The following is a 23310-nucleotide window of genomic DNA, read 5'->3' on the forward strand; positions in this document are numbered from 1 at the left end:
TGTGTGTGTGTGTGTGTGTGTGTGTGTGTGTGTGTGTGTGTGTGTGTATGTGGTAGGTGTTATACCTGTATGCATGTCTATGCACTATATGTGTGCAATGTCTGTGGAGGCCAAAATGGTGACAGATCCCCTAGGACTGGAAATTACAGATGGTTGTGAGCTGCTGTGTGGATATTGGGAACAGAACCTGAGTCCTCTATAAGAGTAGCCAGTGTCCTTAACTACTGAGCCATCTCTCTAGCCTACTATAATTTTTAAAATGGTGTTATGAAGTTGGGAAAATTTGTTTAAGTCCTAAAGGTAATTGCCTTTTCCCAGAAAAGCTAACGATATGGGTAGAAATGATTTGAAGTTCTGCTCATCATTAAATCTGTAAAGCTTATATAAAGCACCTGAACCTGAAATGGTTGCAAAGGCAGATTAATGAATAAGAGCCTCACCAAATCAAACCAAGAGATTTTTGAAGTGAAGCAAAAGCCATTCAAACAAAAACCTGGTATATTGACTAAACTCAATAAGAGATCTTTCAAAAAGAACCTGTAATTGGCATCAAAATTGATTAAACATAGCCATTTTCATGGCCAATGGAAATGATACACTATGTATAGAAATGCCAGTATTTGATTAGAGAACATATTTCTGAAAAGTGAAAACAGGAAGATTGAAACAGTTCCTTAATGCTTCTATTATTAGATCTTTTGTCCGTGTTTCTTCAAGAGACATGCTTATATTTGAGAGTGAACATTTTAAGAAATGTAATTGTTCATTTCTCCAGTCCTACTCTTGAGAAGAGCTGCTGGTGGACATACTACAGGATTTCCTACTCTGTGTGAGGTTGCCCAGGAACTTTACAAATGTTCCAATGTGCCTGACACCGAGACAGCCCCAAATGATGCTTCCCTTAAGTGACTATGTGAAGCAGCTCTGAGAACTCAGTCCAGCTGAGTGACAGCACCCTGGTGGAGAGACAGACCTCTCAACTCTTGGAAAACCTAGGTACATTAAAGAATTGAGAACTCCCAGTTTCAAGACTATACCTTAAGCCTTGAGGACTAAGCTCTTGACATCTCCCTTTTGAACCAGCCATGCTTCTAACTCACATATTTCCCTTAACACTTGGTAGGCAAGAGTTTTCTTTCCCCAGTCCACTTTTTCTGTAAATACACAAAGTAATCTAATGCCTGGTTTTACCACTAAGTCCCATTCGTGTGTATCCTTCTGTTCCCAGCAAAAGCGCACCTTTTTAAGGTTAGAGCTGGGATCAGCATGGTTCTGCAGCCTTTGCCTGCACCGTCTTCAGGGAGCTCGCATTGCCCATGTCTGTTTCATTAGCAGTATTTGTTCTCATCATTCACATATATACTACCTTCACAGTGGGACACAACAACTCACCACAAATACAGAGAATGATACCATGAGCATTAACCATGCGATCCTGTCCTTCTAGAATGTGATATTCAGATCTAAGCTACACTTCCATCTAAAAATTCAAAGCATAATTCCATTATGCCTGTGCCTCATGTCAGATCTGTTTATGGGACCTTGATTTGTCATCCTATCACATAATCCTTTTACCTATCTTGATTTAAAACAGAAATCCATAGCAGTTGGTGAATGTCAAATTCAGATTCCATCAGTTTTTTTCTTAATTTTCAGATTCTGTTTTCTTCTGAGAACCTGGGGTTTCCATAATCTGTTCAATAGGTTGGCATTGTTTTTCTTCAAGTAATATTTATGACCTGACTTACAAAATAAATACTTTCTGTCAGGGATTAGCTGAGTAGTGTAACATAATCAAAGTCTTAGATTCAATCTCAAGCATTCAAAAAAAAACAAGGCAAAAATGTTATTCTCTATTCTCATTAGAAGGTCGTTGAAGAGCCTCCTGATCATCTTATGGGGTGCGCTGACTCAGTCCCTCAACAACTGAAGTGTGTAGGCTGAGCCATATTCAGTTGTTCCTTTTGTAGATCAAATGGCAGGTAATGACACATTTATATGATCCAGTGTATGCCATCTAACCTATATGATAGAGCAGGAAGCTGAAGCACAGAAGCTACAAGACTCTCCCATGATGGCAGGAGTAGGACTGGAGTCTGACTGACCTCCTTAAGCTCCATTCTCCAACAACTGGCTTCAGTGTTTCTGTGCTCTTAGGTCTCAGAGCAGAGAAGCACTCTGAATGACACTGGCATAGCTGGAAGTCACTGGTTCTGCTGGTAGACCAGAGGCTGGGTGTATTTTCCCAAACATTCTCTGCGAGACTCTGTAATTTCTTTATCAGCAGAGTGAGACACAGAGTTTCAGCTTCTTCAGTTTCTTATACTCACCTATAATTTTTACTGCACTGTTAGTCTCACTAGGATTTTATTAATATTAAAGCTTGCCAAAGCATCCTTGAAAAGTTGACATTTAATAACTAGAGAAAATATACCCTAATAAGTTTTAAAAAGTAATCCAATGGATCTATAAAATGCACAGCATTTTATTTTCAACCATCAAAAACAGTCAGAAAACTTCCTGATATCTAACAGTACTGAGCAGAGCCTGGGGAATCGTCCAAGCCATGCTGTCAATATTGTGCACTCAGAGTGAAGGGCAGTCATTTGAGGAAAAGAATTCATAAGGAGACCTAAAATTTATTTATCAGAACTATGAATCTGGAATAGTCACCTGTCTGACACTTCATCTTAGGGTGTACAAAGCCATCAGTTGCAGAGCAAGCCATTGGCATTTCCTCTCTACCTAAAGTCTTTCTAGCTCTTGCAGAGAAATAGCTTACAAAACCTCTTTCAATTACAATATAACTATGCTTGCATCTATAAAACCATTTTGAGAATGGAACAAACTATTCTTAGTATGGATTGATTTTCCTAACTCGTTTGCTTCTTGGGGTATTTTAAAATCAAAACCATGGAAATATTAAATATTAATAAAACCTTGTAAAAACCCTCACTTCAGTTTTTAAGAAAATATTTCAGTCAAATGCATTTAACTAAAACATTTATCTGCAGATACCTTTCTTTATTTTTATTCAAACTTTCAGTTGATTGATTTTTAGTGATGGATGAAACACTAAATGTCCCCTGACTTAGAGCCTTCTCTTTTTCCATCATAAATTGACAGTTTTGTGGATCCTTTGTGCTGCAGCATTCAAAACTGCCTTTTTAAGAAGTAACGAAAAAATAGTATTTGCTACAGTCAGCAGATGGTTGTCACATTTTGTTTTCAGCACGCTTTACCACTTAATTTTGTTTTGTTGCAGCATCAGAGGCTGCCAGTCAAGCATCTGCTATAGCTTATGGCCCAGGACTGGAGCCACCACAATGGCACATGTTCAGAACAGCACTAATCTAAAATAAATGTTTAATAAGCTAGCCATAAAAGCACCTGGATTTTTATTCTTTAAATTTCACAAAATTGCATGAGAGATTTGGAGGTTGGAAACAATTCTACATAAGGTTGACTTGTGCATTTTTGTAGTTAAGTGTATGAAAAATAATGCTTTTTTTTTCTTTTGTGAATTCCAGCTCACCAAGGTGCTGTACAAGACCAGCCATACCAGCTGCCAGTGGAAATCGATCCTCTCATAGGTCTGTCACTTCTTTCTCTCTTTGCGATTCATTAAGCTCTGTATGGTGGCCCTGAAGTGTAGATTACAGTTGTTTTTCACTTGCTGGTTGCTGGGAATGGAATTTTCCTGATAAACCATTTGCATGCAAATTGGAATGCAATGAGCTGTGGCTATGCTGGTATTTCATCAACTCCCCCTCGTTGGTTTGCCTAATTTGAACAGGCCTAGGACGCGTGTCACTGAAAATTAATATGGATGCTGTAATAATGTGTGATTGAGAATGCACATGAAGTACTGTCAGGGTAATATTGGATCTTTTCATCACTCAGACTTGTTGATGAGCAGGAGCGAGGTGCGTTATGATGAGCTGGTGCAGATGTGATGTGATGGAGCTTCTTTGCTAGGGACATTTTCATAATAACAGTGGGGTTCTTAGCGGCACTGTGTTGTGAAAATAAAACTGTAATGCCAGGGTCTCATCATTAAAGGAGATCAATCCTTTCTTCCTGGGCTCTGTTCAGTCAGAGGGGATTAATGTGCAATCGCAGAGCAGTTTCGAAGTTGAAATATATTACCCAGCCAATAGTAGTGTTAAGATATTTGTATTCATTTTCCTAGAGTCCTGCAGCCAATAAATTGCCATTGGAGGTTAAATTTGTTGAGAGAGAAAAAAAAATAGGAGACTAGTAAGAGCCTCTGGGAAGGAGGAGAGCATCTGCAGCAGATGACTTGGACATTTTAATTGCTGTTATGGTTTGAGTCAGCTGAAATCTCTAGTTAGCATTTGTCATTCTTATGCATTGGGATCTCAAATGTGGTGTCACTAAAAAGGTTAAGCCTTGATAACTTTTAAAATTACAAAAAAAAAAAAAAGAAGAAGAAGAAAAGAAAAAGAAAAACTTAATTGCCTTACCATGGGGGTAAGCAACCAGCATGAATATTTGGCCTGTAATTTTGGCAAATTTACCCTGAACAAATAAATTCATTAAAATGTTACTGTTTTACATATAAATTTTTCATATGAATGAGCACATTTATTATTTTAAAATCTACAATGTTCCCTGTTTTATATTACCCTCTTTTTCATTACAGCCTTTGCCACAGTAGAATATTAAATGATTTTCATTCACTAAATGGTTTTCTACCTAGGATAGATGAACAAAACCTTCAGTTCAAAACCAATTCATTAATCGTTTCCCTAGTAACTACTATTCTGAATTTCATTTTGTTCTCTTAATTCCATTTTGCTTTAAAAAGATACTATTTGCTACTTGTCAAAAATAACAAAGCTAAAAATGCTCACTGTATAGTTTTAAAATCAGGAAAATAAAGCCCATTTGGTAAGACATGTAAAACACTCTCTGAATTATAGATTTACCGTTTGCTTTAAAACATGGCAATGAATATTCTGTAATATAATTAAGCAAATTTAGCCAGTGTGGGCAAAGTTTCTTGGTAAAAGGCTAATACTAAATATTTCAGGCTTTGTGCATCTTAAGGTTTCAGACACAATTAACTCTTTTCAGTACAAAAGCCACCACGAACAATGTATAAACAAAAGTGTGTGGCTGCTTTTCAGTAAAGCTTCATATTTAAAGATGCCATGGGTCAGATTTAGCCTGCAGGAAATGGTTTGCCCTGGGAGCTTCCAGATTGCTGACTACCAAACAGCCCCACCCCCACTAAAGTAACTATCTTATGTAGCTAGCCCAGGCTGGCATCATCGTTCAGTATAGGACCCAGGATGACTGCTGATCCTTCTGCTGCTTCTAGTTTCTAAATGCTGAGATTTCCCAACAGCACCACCAGCCAAGATCAATCCCAGGGCTGCATACATACTAGGCAAGGACACTACCAACTGAACACAACCCCAGCTTCCTTCTCATTAATCATAAAACTAATACAGAAAAGTTTTTATCATAAGCCCAGATACTTAAAATGTTTAGCATAGTAAAAACATTTGTAATAGTATAAACATTTGCAATATATCCAGTGGAATCGCAATATAAAAATGAACTGATATTCAACATTTTTTATTTTTAAAAATACATATGAAAACCCTCAACAGTTGGAAATTTCATCAAATTTTTTTCACTTTGGATTTATAACCTATTTTCTAATAGTTTTACCTTAATTTTTAAAACTTGATTACTCTATTACATGTTTCAGCCATAAATATATGTATGGAAAGTTAAACATGTGTTTATAAACCTAATTTTTTCTATGCACTCAAGGCTCAATTTTTTTTACTTCATAAAAATTGGAAATACATAAAAATATCACATACCAAAATTAAAATCCTAAATTGATTATATTGACTAATCTTTAAAATTTTTTCTTCATCTTGGTTTTTGTGTTAAAGTCTCACTCTATAGCCCAGATTAACCTAGAAAGCATTATATAGCCCGATCTGCCTTGAGCTCAAGGTCTTCCTGCATCAGCCACCTGAGTACCAGGACCCCAGATGTGCACTGCCACTCCCCACTTTCTTACACGACTTATACTTGTAATGAATTAGAATATCGACCTTTTAGTGTGGCACTGAAAACCAGCACATGCTCCTCCACTGAGGTGCATCCCAGCCCTGTAATAAACTTAAACAGTAAATAAGTGTTCAGTCAACTAGATGGGTGTTTCCCCTTCTAATAGCTCATGTGTTGATGCTCTAAGGTGTGTTCAGGAGAGCCATTCCTATTATTTTAGTTTTATAGCTGAGGAATGTTATGTAAGAAAGTAGATGGGAAAGGGAAATGTTTTAATAATGCCATACAGGTCTTTGAACTCTTTCTAATATATAGCAAAATTCATGTAGTAAATTATTAAAAAGTACCTTATGGTCTAAAATTAGGTTTTCTTTCATTTTCACAGTGCTGCTGAAACTTATTTTTAATGATTTGTTAATTGGCAGTGTGATTAGATCCCCATTTCAGTTTCTCAAGGCCATCTGACCTACAAAATGGTGACACCTAGGCACTCACTTTCTAGTGTCATCAATATTTTCATTGTTCCAGAGCCTCCCAGGAGATTTTAATCCCCAGGGATAAAGAACCATAGTAAAATTATGCATGGAAGAGTATATCACGTGGTTTCGTATAAAACAAAAGGAGGAATAAGAAAGGAAAACTCACAGGAGAATTCTCAAGCAAATCAGTTTCAGACAAGAGACTATATGGAAGTTGAGGAACAAGAAATTGATTCCCATAAAACCATCTGTGCCTGTATCCCATGGAGAGTCTTAGACTCCCAGAGGTAGTCATGCCCCAGTTTAGATACTACGTATCTAATCAAATGTACCAATTTTTATTGAATAGAAGTAGTGTAGGATTGAATCACAAAGTAAGTTTACTAACAAAAACAGTGGAATAATTTGAAGGCTCTTATAAAGTGGATAGGATAGACAGACAAAGAGATGGTCAAACGGGCTGACAAATGGATGGATGGACAGGTGGCTGGATGAGGAAGTTTTTAGGATTAAACTTTAAGCAACAGTTCACTTAGAGAGGAGTTTGTCTGCTGAGTGAGTGGTACACACCTGTAGTTTCAGCACTCAGGAAATGGGCAGGATGATCCTCAGTTCAAGGCATTCCTAAACAGAGAGAGACCTTTTCTCAAAACCCCAAATCCAAGGCAAACAAAAACTAGTTAATTTGTATGCTGAAGGGACATCAGCCTTTACTCAGGGGTGCTGCAATTCCTCAACTCATAATTATGTGCATGTCCAGCCTCTCCCCAAATTAGTGAGAATTAATTGTCCAGGAGCAAAAGTCATATAATTACTGGCAAGAAGAGACATTTGTAAAGGTTCTGCATATAGTGAAGTGTGGTGACAACTGGTGTAGGAAGCACCACACATGTTGTTTCCCTAGGTGTCTTGGACAATCCGTGCCTCGCAGTTCCTCTGCAGTAGGCATTTTCTCTGTGTGTGGTTCACTGTCCCTTATCTGTCAGCAACTTCCTTTGTTTGAGAAGAAAACTGATCCCCACCTGGAGTCTTCCCATTTTACTGTTGCTGTTACTTCTTACCCCATTAGCCTTCCAAAGAACATTCAGTTACCTGCTGATTTTAAATGGGTAAGTCGTGCTAACACACATTAGCAGGACTCTGTATGTAAACATGCACATGGGGTATGTTCTTTTTATGTTCAGGATAGTTCAGGCATCAGTGATTCTCAGCACAGCCCTGAGAGTATTTTAAATGCTTTGCCTTCTTGTTTATTTATTTTGGGAGGCCTTATATTAAGCTCCCACGTTATTTAGATATCATACATAATGACTAAAAAATAGGTATCTCTGAATATTTCTCAGTATAGTTTCTTCCCTTAAAAAGCTGAAAATTGTCATAAAGAACTTAGAAACTAGACACAAGGATTTGCTTTGACCATTCCATTCAATTTCTGGAGCAAGCTGCTTTCATGGTGTACAAACCCTTATTTGTAATGGAAAGTCACTAAAGAACAAAGGTTCTGTTTGGTTGGCCTCAAAATATGTTTTAAAAAGAAAGGAGGGAGGGGAGGGGAGTGGAAGGAAGGGAAGGGAAGAAGGGAAGGGAAAGGAAAAGGGAAGGGAAGAAAAAGGGAGGGGAGAGAAGGGGAGAAGGGAAGGGAGAGGAGGGAAGGGAAGGGAAGGAAAGGAGGGAAGGGAAAAAGCAAGTGTCTTGTCTCAGGGAAATGGCTCTGACAGTGGCAGATCCATGCTCTCCCCATTGTTTGGTGTCACTGCATGCCTGACCTGAGCCCTGAGCCAATCCCATCTGAGGAACTCCAGCATTTGGAGCATGCTGGCAGGCTGTCTCATCCTGTCGCTTAAGTCAAGCCTAAGAATGTGGCAGTGTGCTGTGCTTTGACTTCTTCATTTACAAGGGTCTTGAATGGACTCTCATTCTTGCCTCTGCTTACACGTGAGTGCAGCTGTAAACAGGGGGAGTAGGAGCTCCCTTCTAGTCAAATTAAAGACCCGTAAAAGCCAGAGTAGTACAAGATGCTACAGTATTTCAAATATATGACATTTAAATCCTAATATCTCTCCCTGTGACAAAATGTTAAAGGTAATAGATTGTTACAACATGAATCCATCCTCGCGACAATAGACATAATGAGATTGTCAGAAACAACCCCAACTGTGATGGGATCTAGAGGCTGTAATCTACTTGTTCTGCCCAAGAGCTAGAAAGCATGTTGTGTGGGTTGTTTGCAGCTTTTAAAATGGTAGTATCCTATTTTTTCTCTAAGTAAAACATTGTTACTGAGATATTAAATATAACAGCTTACATTCTTCCAGTATTATATATATTTCCCCATTTGTCTTTTCAAATACTTTACGTAAAGGTCAAGTATTCTTCTGGATTCTATCTCCGTCCTCTCCCCCAACCTACAGTGTGACAGCACTGTAGGATTTCTTTGCCTATATGTATTTAGTAGTTTTCTTTTTTCCTTCTTCTCCCTATGTTCTCACAGCCTGCGGCACAGGGACGCACAGGAGGCAGGTAACTGACCTCCTGGACCAGAGCATCCAAGTGCATTCCCAATGCTTCGTCATCACTTCTGACAACCGCTACATTCTCGTCTGTGGCTTCTGGGATAAGAGTTTCCGGGTCTATTCCACAGATACAGGTAATTTTTATTTCTTAACTTAGCATCAAGAATGCCTTCTCATTAATCCCCAAAATAAAGAGGATGCTTCCCTTTTAAGAAACAGTTGGCTAGATCATATGTTACCGACTTAGCTTCAGTGTATTTTCAAGAGGCAGTTTTTCAATAGTTTTGTCTCCCAAGCACATGCTTAAAGAATAAGTAATTCTTTGCTGCAGGAAAAGCCATGGATGTAAATACCACCATGTGTATACACAGAATTTTAAGGCAAGTGCACAAACACAGAAGTATACTTTTAAATAATTTTCAATTATTTTTAATTATTTAAAAGGTTTTCTTGTGCCACCTCATTCCCCAAAGACCAATCAGTTTAAAAGTCACACTGTTCTGCCAATTATATTGTGCCTAGTCACTGTTTCTCTGTTCTACCCCCTAGACCGTATAAAAGCTATTCTTAGGGTTCTCTTCTTGCTTGCATGCGAGGGAACCCCAGTATACTGGAATCATTAAACCTCATGCTGGTTGCATCAACAACAACAACAAAAAAAAAAGGTTTTCTTTTCCATAGTTGAAAGACATGTGAAGTCTATCTTTTCAGAATAGATACCTATCTTTCCCTATTCTGCACAGAATCTTGCTGAAAGCTGCACTCTGAAGAGTAGCTGACTACTGATTTAGTATGTGGCAGGTATACTTCTTAGAATATAAAGCTTACACCTGCATATGTACTTGTATGGCCCTCCCAGAAGGGCAAACCAAGTCAATTCAGTATTATTATAGCAGATACAGTCCAAAGAATTTTTACATGTCAGAAATTCAAACTACTGGTAAATTTAATATCATATCTTTAAGGCATGTTAGGAACTGTCAAAAAAGAAGATACATTTAAAGATTAGTTGAATATTTATTTCACTGTAACTAATCCATAGGACTGTGACATGGATTGTTGTTTAGTTTGTTTTGACTTTTTGGTGCTGCTGAGCACACTCTAGTCCACTGTTAGACACCTAGTCCCTGGAAGAATATATTTCAAATGGAAGAAGAAAATGCACATATCTTGATTAAATGCTGTGAGAGTGGGAAATTTTATTAAATTGAAATTTCTAATTAAGTGTTTTATGGTACACTTACAGGCTTGCTAATAATGTTTCTGAAATGCATGTCCTTGCCCTTTTCTTAATAAGTAGGTGCACTGAACAGTGATGGTTCTCGTGGAGTTTAATGCATGTCTGTGAGACTGTTGTAACAACTGAGAACAGGGGGAGAGTACTCTTTTCAGCAGAAATATTTATAAATCAGCCCTAAAAATTATTTGTAGAAATTGTTATTTTTTTTAAGAAATTGATTTCCAAAAGAGAAAAAAGAAGCTGATTTCTATTTTCTTATAGCTCGTTTCACTGAAGGTTCATGAACACAGACATTAACACTGAGCCTTTCTGAGTAGCTGAGCATCCCTAGATATCTGTCTGTGAGAGGGACTATTTTTAATTAAAATTCCACCAACATTATGTAAATTGCAGAGTGAATTGGTGTTTTCTAAACCTGTACTTCTTTATTATACTGGATCTTCTATTTTGATAATCTAATTAAAATTTATCCTTTTCATTATGACAAAAAGAGCATTAGCATCATTTGATACACTCTCTGTCTTTACTAACTCCCAGGTTAAACTTGATTCATCCTATCGTAAGTTTTTCTTAGTAGTCTTTTAGACTGCTTATTGTTCTCATTTTAAAAGTTAATCTTTTAATTTTAAACTTTAAATAATTTTAAATTTTGTACAGTAAGTTCATCTACTTTTTTCGCTTGTAGTTTTTAAGTTTTGACCATGCGTGGAATTAAGTTACTGCCTCACAGACTATCTTGGTACAGAACATCTCCATGACCCTCAGTCACCAGGTCATGTCATGTCACCTGCTGGATATCACCTTCTTCTCACACCCTTAAGTCCTCCCTACCAGTGCATACTTCAGATCTGCAGGGTTGGCCTTTCCTGGCATATGTGTGGAGTCATAAATTATATCAGTCTCCATTTTGGCATTTGGAAGCTTTTGGATTCACTGACATTCCCTGTTGTTTCATTATGAATGCCTATGTATATAAGGTCAATCTAGCTGGACTTCCATGCAGTACCAGTAACTCACAGAATTCCTGGGTTCACTTTGATTTTAGAATTTGCAAAATTCTTTGGCATACATGTTATTGCTATGAAGTGGACAGGGTCCTTGTCCCATATTGTAGATAACAGAACTGAGGTCTGGAGAGGTAAGTGACCTATTGAAACTTACGTAGCTAATGGTGCCAGGACTGGGGGTGAGCTCAGCCCTTCTACCTTATGTGTAGCATTCCTTTTTTACTACATTGACTCATGCAGGTGTCACCATCCTTGGTCAGTTTGAAAACCACTGTAATTTGTAGTCCTAAGATCCTTGTGGGACTGCCATGTTCCATTAGACTTAACAAAGTTGATGTCATTCCACTCCCCCCAACAAAAACCTTGCAATACCCTGTTGAAAATACACGTCTCTGTGTATGTAAAATATTTCATAAGAATTAACAGTATTTTAAACTTCATATCAATAGGACTGACTTATAAATTAAAAATTTATATTTTCTATAAAAGTGTAGAAAAAAGAAATCACAAGTGATATTCCTTGTACTTTCTTGTATATATAACTCAGCTGCTAGTTTTATTTAAAAGTAATTTTAGTGAGGAAAATAGGAATTTGGTTTTTTTTATGACAAAAGATAATATCAACTAATTTTTTTCCTCAAGTTTGGTAGACAAGCAAGGAAAAATTGTATAATTGGTTAATATATAATAGCAAAGCCATCACAAGTGTTGAATTCAATTCTATTTTAGCACACAAGCCAAAAAAAAAATTCTTCTCTTATTAGACTGGGGAGGGGGTACTTGGGTTAGAGCAGGAAATTCTTGAAACATAAATCATGTTTTCAGGGTAGAGCCAGGGCAGCAGAGGCAACAATAAAACCTTCCCCAGCAGTTGGATGATTTCAGCCTACATTCAGATGCGGTTGTGCAGAGTCCCGTGCTGGAATTTTTTTTATTTGTAGCACAGCTGTCAAATAAAACATTAACTAGAAAATTTGTTCTGTCAAAAAAGGACATTCCAGTGTTTGTGGTAATATTTGATATTAGTGCATGGAGAGGTAGGCTGGTATTAAAGGAAACAGAAAACAAAGGCCAAGGAACACTTATGAGATTATCAGAAAATAATTTACCAAAAGGAGCAGCAGGTATTTATACTGTGATTTAGGAGGACTGAGCCCCCATATCAGAGCAGCAGCAGAGACTGCCGAGTTAGACTGCCTGCCAGAGAGTGGAGGTGCAGATGTTTCCCAGAGTCAAGCCCGCACTGCAAACTGTAGAGAATAAAACTAAGCTGGATTAAAATCGGGAACTCTTTTGGTGTAACATTTATGTCTCCCTCCCTTTTGGGTCTTTCCTCTATTCACTGCATTTAGACGATTCTTTTCATACAGTAGTCGATACCCTTGTGTGTCTGTTCACTTTATTTCAATGTTTGTCTTCCCCATCAGACAATAAAGGCCCTGAGGGTGGAAACCATGTATCCTGGCCACTGAATACTTTTAAAAAACCTAATGCTTGGCACCAAGTACATGCTAGGAAAATACTATTGAACCTCCATAATTTTGATTGTTTTGGGGCAAAAAATTAAAAACAGTAGGAAATTTCAGAAGAAAGGGAAACCCCAGCAACTGAGTATCTGTTCTCCTCACACTGATACTGGAGAAAGAGCAGTTGCTTAGGGAGAAGTGATGTGGCAATCTTGGAAGATTCTGTGACTGCATCCCAGTTTCACAGCTAAATCTTTTTACCTGGTCCCTGACCCAGTTGGAAATTAAGTAAGCTACCCAACAAACAGTTGCTCTCCCTTTGTGCGGCTCCCAGTGCAGCAGGACTCCTGACCCAAGTCTCCTGGGTACCATGGACCTCATTCACCTAGCTGATAGTATTCATACAACCCCACACAGATGCCGGGCTCCAAAACAAGATATAAGCTGGCTTCTGAATAACAGAGCACTGATACAACCTACCTGGCTTCCTTCTGCAGCTAAAACACATGATGATCTCTAACTATCAATGAGAATGCAGCCCGCTGCCCATCTTCTGCATTCTGCCCTGCAAGATATGATATGACCATTTATTACTAAACATCTTCACTTGAAAATGAAATAAAATTTGCTATACATTTTATATTTAATTTGGTCTTTTGACTTCTTTATTTTAAAATACTGAATTCTTTCTAGCATGTGCCTTACTAATATAATCTAACTTTGTAAGTGAAATGTTCTAATGCCAGTTTAGAAGGGTGAAGACATTTAGAAAACCTGTGGCACATTTAACAGTTCAAATACCTGCCTTAACTGAATCTTTGATCTGCTTTAATTGCAGCAGGAAATTTTACCTTACTAACTATAATTTGAAATTGAAATAAGTCTGATTTTTAAGGTTGGTGGTGGGTTCTGCGAGCTGCTTCTCTTGAGCGAAACATTTCTAAATCTCAAGTTTATTGTAATAAGTAGTATTTAAGTGAATACTTCCTTTAACAGATTTAATAATGTTTTGTTTACTTTCCTGAGAAGTAGCTGGTTGGTGTGGCACACCTTTAATCCCAGCACTTCGAGTTCAAGGCCAATCTGGTCTATAGATCAAGTTCCAGGACAGCCAGGACTACACAGAGAAACTCTGTCTTAAAAAACAAACTAGAAAGGAATGGAAGGAGGGAGAGACAGGGGAGGAGAGAGGGAGGAACAAAGGAAAGAAGGTAGGAAGGAAGGGAAAAAGGGAAAAGTTATATAGTATCTTTAGATGCCAGTCTTTAATTGAGAACTTAGGCTTTTGAATATTGTTTTGCATATTCCAGGTTGAAACTATTTTTTTCAGTTTCCTTAACATAATTTTGTCCTACTGACACTCACTTCCTTTGAAAGCCATGCTGTATATTGAGAGTAGACATTCTGTAACATCATTTGTAGACTACAGACTTTTCAAGGGGAAATGTTAACTATAAACTAGGGTGACATAGAGGGCTGCAGTACCTAATTCTTTAGACAAGTCTGTAAATGGTATCACTGTCAGTCAGGCAAAGACTTCACACCAAGGACTTGCTTTTTGTCTGTGACACTGTTAATGTGAACCGAATTCTTCCTGGGTTTGAAGCCCTGCCTGTGTGTACATTGACTATTTTCTTCTCCACTGTTCTCAGTCCTCCCATTAAACCACTGTAATCTTGATTTCATCATCACCCCAAAGGAATTTTCATCACTCAGACAATTAGAGCAAAGAAAGAGCGGCAGGGTTTGAATTGCAATCATGATAAACTATTTGTTTGATCAAAAGTTAGTCCATGTAAGCCTGGTTTGAAAAAGTAGGAACTCTCTTCAAGGTGACCTAAGAACAAAAGAGCTTCCATATATGTCATGAGTTCAGGCGAAGCTGCTAGTGAGCCAAGCTCTGGAGGACTTTCTGGAAGGCAGCAGGCTTTGGTTTTGTGTCACAGAGTAACTCAAGAAAGTGTTAAATGGTTCCAGTGTAAGTGTTCTCCTGGGCTGCTTTAACCAGTAAATATTATTCTTTAGTAATTTATAGTAGCTGTTCATAAGGAGATGGTGTTCTTATACACAAGTATTTGTTGAAATAGTTTTAACATATGCCTTTCAAAAATCTTATCACTATTTAATTGATTTTTTTTCACTATTATAGGTAGCACTTAAAAACAAACAAAATCCCTGCCAGGTCAGAACATTCTAAGATCTGAATTATTATTACAGAACTGTCTTGCAGGTTATATATTTGATAGACATTTGCCTTGTCTTTTAATTGTGGCTTAAAGAAAAAATGTTTTTTTTATTTCAGGAAAATTGATCCAAGTGGTGTTTGGCCATTGGGATGTTGTCACTTGCCTAGCTCGCTCTGAGTCGTACATAGGGGGAAATTGCTACGTTCTCTCAGGGTCACGTGATGCAACTCTTCTTCTGTGGTACTGGAATGGAAAAAGCAGTGGGATTGGAGATAACCCTGGCAGTAAGTACAAACTTTTTAAAGTGAACTTTATAAGTGACGTAGAAGAGCTGCACCGAGGGTAGACACGCTCTCCCATTACCGTAAGAATGAAACTGAATTTCCCAGGATGTTGATATCTAAACTCATTGATAATTCAAGTTCACTTGTGAAGTCCTTGTTTTCTTGTTCTACTCACTCTTGGCTGCACTAGCTGTCACCAACGAAAGCAGAGATGTTATCATGAACAATATAACATGTAACAGAAAAGAGAAAATACATATTTTCTTGTTTATTGAACTCATGTTTTAAAAGAGAAAATTAAAAGTTAAAATTCTGGAAATCTACAACTTTATAATACTTTCATTTACATATTAAAAGATAAAATGGGTCATAAAAGGCCAATATGGAATATTCAAATTGGCTCTTGGCTTTTCAGATGGGAAATGAAAATGTTCGCCAACAGCATTAAACATCTTTCAGAACCTGCTGAAGGCAGTAAAACAACAACAAAAAATGTGTAACCATTTAAAATTGTAATTCACAGAAGGCAAAAAAGGAAACAGCCACCATTAAAACCAATCGCACACAGCTGCAGTCAAGAGATGGCTTTAAAAAACACATTAAGAAGTAGGAAAAACAATTAAAGGGACCACCTGAAAAATGAGAATTTAATTAAAATGATTATGACAACAGAGAAGAGTTTTTGTAAGAATAGCTGTAGATTTCTATTTCATAAGGTAGAGTCTGTGGCTGCTCTTAAATATTTACCGTTTTTTAATTGGAAGCTACATGCGGTGTATTTGGTTAAGGAAAGCTCATGCTGTTACCTGAATACTGGACCTCGTGTCTGGGTGTAAATGTATTTCACCTTGTCATGGTTTCGATTGACTTCTCCAGGTTGTGCAAAAATGGATAATACTTGTGTGACAGTGAACATTTTGTTCAAAAATGCTAATATTTAGTAAAATGCTTTTTTAAAAGCTTTTTTAAAAACTATTTTTTCTTTTCATGTACTTGAGGGATTTTTGCATTGGATCATAAACATTGTATTCAGTTATTATCTAATGGACCTATTTATGACTTTAATCAAAGATAATCGTATATGTGAATAGAACAGAAAAAAATTAAAGTTCTGATACTGTGGGCAATCTGGTCGCCGCAGTTAGAGCAAGCTGTAGTGTGTTTGTACTCTGAGAAAGTGTGCTTTGTGCGTGTCTCCTGCTTACACAGACAGCTCTGTTTTATGTGTACTTACAATTAACTTAAAAGGATAAAAACTCAGGACTTTGATTTTCTGAATATATACTGTGATCCTTTGATTGTCAAGGTGGCCTCTGATGCTTCTCCCTTTCTGGCCTCCTAGAGTGAGTGACTACTTTCAGTTTCTTTTTTCCTGTTTCCCTAAATAAAAGATTAATTATATCAGGCAAATCTAAATTTGATAATACATAAATCTACCACTTTGTTATTTGTCTCTCAGAGAATTTAGGAAAGCCTTTTTCTTGCCTTAAAAAGTTTTGAGCATGTGTAGCAATTTGTACCCACAAAGACAGATATTTGAGTCTTTGTTTTTCACTCAATGTGTTTACCTTCTCTATGTTATGCAGAGTTTCCAGCCTTGTGCATTCTGAGGAATAGCTAAAGCCCTACTGGCTGTTTCTGTATGGAACTATATAGCATTTCAGAGATTTAATTATGTTTTAAAATTAGAAAGCTTAAGGTTTTCAAAGTATTTTATATCTACTTACACATTAAATGATATATGCATGTATTTAAATATGTTGTTTATATAAGTACATTATAAATTGCCCTAAAGATGTTTTTTGTATGTGTGTCATTTAAATAGAGAATCAAGAAGGAGTGATCAAACACTGAGATCCAGAGTAAAAGAGAAATCTAAGTTCCTGACTCTGCTGTGCCCCCCTCCCTCTCTCCCTCCCCCCCTCCTCTCTCTCATCTGTAAAATAAAGCAGTGGTGTTATCAGAGGCACAAGGTGCTCAGCAGACATAAATCACCTCACAAACTCTATCTTGGCTACATATTAAAATGTTACATGCGATGTTCACCATTCTCTCATCTGTAATATAGTAGGCAGCAACACCCAGAAATGCACATAATGAAGAGGAGAAAAAAAACAGAAACACAGAACAACTAATATAATTTTCAGAAAACCAAAATGTATTTTGAATAAATTATATTACCTCATCCTTTCTGGCACTTTTATAATATCTGATGCCCCAATTGAATTTCACTTTAGCTTTGAAGAATGAATCTGTAAGAAAGACAAACAGGTACTTTTCCTTACTCTGAGAATTTACACACATTAGAAAAAAAAGATAAAAAAGCCAATCTAAGCCTTTAAAAACAAATAGCAGACAATCTCAGACAGTTTTACTGTGCATAACTATTGTCAGCTTGTTCAGTTCTCTGATCCTCTGGCGTAGCGAAGGCTGTGAGCAGCCGCTGAAGGCTGAAGCGATGCCTCAGATGAGCGTTCAGACTCCTGCATCCGCGCTGTAGCTCAGAGCCACAGGAAGACCCCTGAGAATGGCCACATGCTCACATACACGCATTGTAGGATGGCTGGTAAATACACAGGAGTACTTCAACCTCAATTTTTTTATTACATGAAAGGAAAAAAAAAGAGGTGGGGGGGCAACCTATTGCTGTTTTTTGCATTTTATAGTTCTTTCAGCAATTTAATTTTGTTTTAGATTTTAAAATTACAAAAATAGTTAGTGATTTTACTTGCAAGGATCATAAGCAGGAGCCAAATACCATTTTCTTCAAATCTAATAATTGTTGCCCTATAGAGTTGGTAACTGTGTAACTGTTTTAACCTATTGTTATACAATGTTAATATGTGTGTTAGTTGGATAAAAATCAGGCTAACTCAACTTGGATGAAACCTATAAATAGTATCATTTGGAGCTTTAAAAATGACTCGGATGTTTTATGAAACCTGTCTAGATCATGCAGCCAAAGGCTTGCTCTCTGCAGACAGGCCGTTTTTCACCTTTGGCTCTATTGTCTTTCGATGGTTATCTGCTGTGGAATGCAGGTTTCCAATAAGAAGGCTGAAAATAGTCTTCCACTTGGTTGTGGATGGTTTTTGTAACATTAACCAGGACGATTTCAATGAGTGGTGTTTTCTGCAGAAAGCTCAGCACCTTGTTAGCTCACCCCAATCCACTGTCTTAGGCCAAGATTCCTCCAGTAAAAGGTTTTCCCTTCAGAACAATGCTGGCCAGACTGCCTTCTCCAAATTCTGCAGAAAGTGTGCTCCTTTGGTGCACTAAATTGGTATTTAAATTAAACACTTCCAACTTTGACATGCTTGTACTTATACAAACAAGATGAAAACATACAACAGTTATTATTTATTCACTAATTTATATTACACTCATAAATCATAAACTGGAATTTTAAAAACTAACCATGTATGCGACACTTTTAGGTTTCAAAGTAATTTTTTTTACAGCCACAGTCTATTAGCTTTTGGAGCAAATGGTTGCCGAATGTGAGGGTGTTGCATAGATTTGTGTGTGCACTATTTCAGTAAAGTACTTTAACATTCTTGCATTCTGGTTTTGATTTGATGGAAAGGTGGCATTTTTTTTTTCCTCTTTGCAATCAGACATGCTAATCTATGTCAGCTTTCTCCTTATGGGAATGGCGTCTATGGAGGGCTGGTGTGGGTTATATAACAACAAGATTCTGTTCTTTAAGAATATTTCAGCACCGTTAATTAGAAAGAAGACTTTATTAACCGTAAGGCTAGCACTAACAGACTGCAGAGCTGTTTTTAAAGTACTGTACACTGCCCTGCCTTCCTGTCTAAAACTTCATTTTGTTACACTCTCATCAATCACTTCAGTCATTACCGTAAATCCTACTGTTGTTAATTTTACTAGAATCACCCTAATGAGACATTCCTGCTATAATTAAAAATGAATTCTAACGTTAAGGCATTCTAAATTTTTTTAATGAATTTAGAATGATCTTACCCTATGACTATAAATACCACTGGTACATACAGACTACTCATCAAGTCCGTAAGAGATGTGGTAGAGTAACACGCCCAGGTGTGAGTTATTTACCGGGTGCCATGCACATGTGCTTATGCATATGTATTTTTTATGCATGTACTTAGGAATCATGTCCTTTTTGTCATAAAGCCTAACATGTTTTACTAAAGCTACTGATAAATTCTTATTCTTTGTCTTGGCAAAACATAGGCGACTGTAGTGCAGTGTCCTCTCTGTAAGTAGGTAGCCTAGAGCACCATCTGCTGGACACAGCTGGGGACGCAAAGCTCTCTAATGGGAAAGGCAGGGCCTGGAAACACTGGTAGATTTTGCCTCTAATTGCCTATGGTAGATTATTCACGGGTCTCAAATGTCAGCATATATATGGTGTGTTAAACCTTGTATGTTTTTAAAACATTCATTCTTCTGTTCCCACCCTAACCTGAAATTGAGACTTTATAATAAATGTTTAAGCAAAGCACAGAATATGCCTAAAAAAACCAAAGCACCACAGTTTATCCTGAGATAAACTCACATCTTAATGATCATAGGTCTTCAGTAAGTTACAGCTGGCAGGAATGGTTTAGGTAATCCCTACACTTGGTTCCTTATACTTTCTGTATGTGAAAGCAGTGCTTGAGGCACATGGCCTTTTATGTGAGGGACAGGGCTGGATCTGATTCTTTGTAGAGGACAACACTTCTTACATATGCCCCGTTCAGACCAAACCCAGTTCCCTCCTGGCCTACTGCACTACCTAATATCTTTCTTTACTTTCTTGTAAAATTCAAAGTACGAGTTTGAAGCAGTATGCTGGCCATGTTCAGGTTCAGGTGACATTAAAAATACGCCTATGAAATTCTCCAGAAGGTCCAGGATGTTTAGTGCTCTGTGATGTAATGCAGGCCCTCAAATTCCAACAAAACAACTCTGTATTTACTTCTTGTAGCTAATAGTAGATGTGGTAAAAGGAATTATATTCATATGGCAAACGAATACAGCCTTAATGTGCACCATATGCAGAGCAGTGGGGTGATGTGCCAATATATCACATTTATTTACCTTGTTTGGTTGCAGAGAAAAATCACTATACCATTCACCCAAGGGCTGTAGCCACTTAAATATGAGGACAGAGAAACTGATTTATGCCCTCAAACTAAAACTGAGTATCTTCATATGTAGACATTAGGGACAGTCCCAAAGAAAGTTGCAAACACTTCATGCTCGAGAGAGAAATTTTAATTTCAAACAATGGCTGAAATTAACATGTGAGTACATACTGCTGGCTGTCATTATACAGGCCCTCAGAACACTCAGAGGACAAAGTTGTCACTGGTGCCCTGTCCCCTTTCTCACATATGAAAGTAGGATTGGTGCTGCTACAGTATCAGGGTCGTGCACTCCCCTCATCCCATGAGTAGGGCATTGCTGTAGCATTAGGGAGTATGCATTTAGTTGACACCTCTGGGCCAACATTAAACTGATTTTTACTACCTTTCAGAAAGGCCCATTTTACTAGAAAGATGACATGAGACCACACACATGTTATGCAGTAGATATTCCTGAAGCTTTATGAGAAGCCATTTTATATGAAATTATTTGTGTGTTTGTTTCTCTTAAAAACCCCACTTTTTCTAGTTACCTTAATTTTCACATACTACAAACATTACTTTATAGAGATAATTTAAAGTACTAATTAACAAATTGGCATTTGATGGGTTTTTCTGTTCTTGTCTGGACATTTGTTTTGTTGTGTTGTGCTCTTTTGCTACAGGATCTATAGTAGTCCAGACTGGGCTGGAATACCCTGATCCTTTGCATCCATCCTAAGGGCTGGAAGTGCAGGCGGGAACCACCACACCCAGCTTGTGGCTGTGTTTTCTTTATTGATTTTTTTGTTTTTGTTTTTGTTTTAGTTGCCTTCACCTAGTCAGTTATATCATTGCCTATCACATACCCGCTATTTTCTAAAGTAAGTTTTCTTCAATTCTAATAGGCTTGGTCAGGTTTCAAATGTAGGATTAGAAGATTTTGTTTGTTTTTGTATTTTATATGTGTTTGGCCTGCATGTATGTATGTGCCCACAGAAGCCAGCAGAGGTCATTGGATTCCCTGATACTGCAGTTATAGATGGTTTTGAACCATCATTTGGGTACTAGGAGTCAAACTGAGGTCCCCTGCAAGTACCACAAGTATTCTAAACCACTGAGCCATCTCTCCAGCCTCTGGAAGTGTTTTTAAATGAAAAAGATAATTTCCTGGAACTCAGTTTCTTTTTTAGCTTAATTCTGTAACTACTGCGCATTCTTGTGTTCATTTTTATAAGTTGTAGTTTTCTGTAACTGAGAAAATGATTTTATTTCCTTGGGGTGGTTTAGAACAAGGTTTTGTTTTGTTTTGTTTTGTTTTGTTTTGTCTTCTCTTGTCTAAAACAGGTCTTACTATATAGTCCTGGCTATCCTGGAACTCAACTATGTATGAACCAGGCTGCCCTCAAACTCACAAAAGATCCGCCTGCCTCTGCCTCGGAAGTGCTGGGATTAAAGGCATGCATCACTACTGCATGAGCATAAACCAATATATGTTTAATAGCTAAAGATGTGAAAGCCTAATTTACATGTATTTACCAAAGAAACCTGACAAATGATAAGGAAATAGATTAAAAAGAATGTTAGGACCAGGTGTTGGTGCATACTTTTAATCCCAGGCAGAGGAGGCAGGTAGGTCTCTGAGTTCAAGGGCAACCAAGGCTAATATAGTGAGACACTGTATCAACAGACAGAGGCCACTACAAAAATTATAACTAATCAAAATGAGGATTTTTGAGGCTCAGCCCCAATCCCATACCTAAGGCTCGAGGAACATTGCAGAATTGAGGTTAAAAAGACTGTAAGAACAAGAGGGTCAGGGACTGCTGTGAGACTGTGTCTCCTAGTAATGTCAGAAGCTGTGCCCATAAAGTCTCACCAACATGGCTGCCCGAATGTGAGCCAAACCAGGATGACACCAATGAACATGCCAAAGTGGACAGGTAAAAGCCCATGAGTCCTTAACCCTACACAAAGAACTACAAACAATTGAGGAAAGCTGGGAGCAAGAGAGGTGGTCCTTCCCAGGGAGGTGCACATCAATTGCTGTCCACTGCCAAAAGGTCAACCCTGAAAACATATATACAAGTAACACTATATGGACTCAACATGCTACATTTAGGAATATATATGCACATATAAATATATTTATTTATATAATATATTTGTATACATATATACATATATGTGTAAATACATATATGTATCTATTTATACATGCACAATTAATTAAAAAGAGGCCATGAATTTGAAGGACAGTGAAAAAGAGGACTTGGAGGAGAAAGGGAAGGGAGAAATGTTTTAATTAAATTACAATCTAAAAAAAAAAAAAAAAAGGCCAGGTGTGGTAGTGTATGTAGTACATGCCTTTAATTACAACACTTGGGAGGCCAAAGCAGGCAGATCTCTATCAATTCAAGACCAGCCTGGTCTACAAAGCAAGTCCAGGACAGCTAGGGCTTTGTTACCCAGAGAAACTCTTACCTTGAAAAACCAAAAAAAAAAAACAAAACAAAACAAAAAAACTAAAAATAAGAATTTTAAATGATTTGGATAATCAGAATAAAAAGGTTAAAAATTTTAACTTATATTCATAAAATTCAGTGTTGGATATCAACAAATGTGAACTCCATTTCAGCTCCATCAACTTTCTGTGTAGAGAAATGTTGTCTGTCTACATTACTAGATTCCTGTATTCAGGTGCAGGAGCTATGGAGAGACTAGAGTCTAAGACCAAGCAGCCACACGACGGAGAATCAACAAACGCAGTCTCAAGAGTAATTCAGGAGAGTCTGAAGGGCTCTAAACTTCTGAAGGGCTGTGCAGTTTCTACTAAAGATACTGGGCATGTGTGCTATGAACACAGGGGCATATGTTCTCTGGACTGCTAAGTGATAGATCACTGAACTCTCTGTATCATGCTTGATAAGTTTTGACAAATGTATGTGCAAGTCCTTAAAAACTCATGTATGTGAATGCATA

The 23310-nt window shown here is 37.5% G+C and overlaps 1 protein-coding gene across 1 annotated transcript in view; it reads left to right on the forward strand.

Moving 5' to 3' along the window:
• LOC114609023 (lipopolysaccharide-responsive and beige-like anchor protein) overlaps positions 1-23310 on the forward strand; it is a gene marked incomplete at its 5' end in the record, with an annotated part of 68275 nt that overhangs the window by 25346 nt on the left and 19619 nt on the right. The window contains 3 exons of the mRNA XM_028753227.1: positions 3531-3593; positions 9028-9183; positions 15065-15232. Coding sequence (XP_028609060.1) covers positions 3531-3593; positions 9028-9183; positions 15065-15232 — 387 coding nt within the window. The remainder of the gene's footprint in view (positions 1-3530; positions 3594-9027; positions 9184-15064; positions 15233-23310) is intronic.

This window comes from Grammomys surdaster, unplaced genomic scaffold (assembly GCF_004785775.1).
Source record: "Grammomys surdaster isolate TR1022 unplaced genomic scaffold, NIH_TR_1.0 125946, whole genome shotgun sequence".
Taxonomy (NCBI): Eukaryota; Metazoa; Chordata; class Mammalia; order Rodentia; family Muridae; genus Grammomys; species Grammomys surdaster.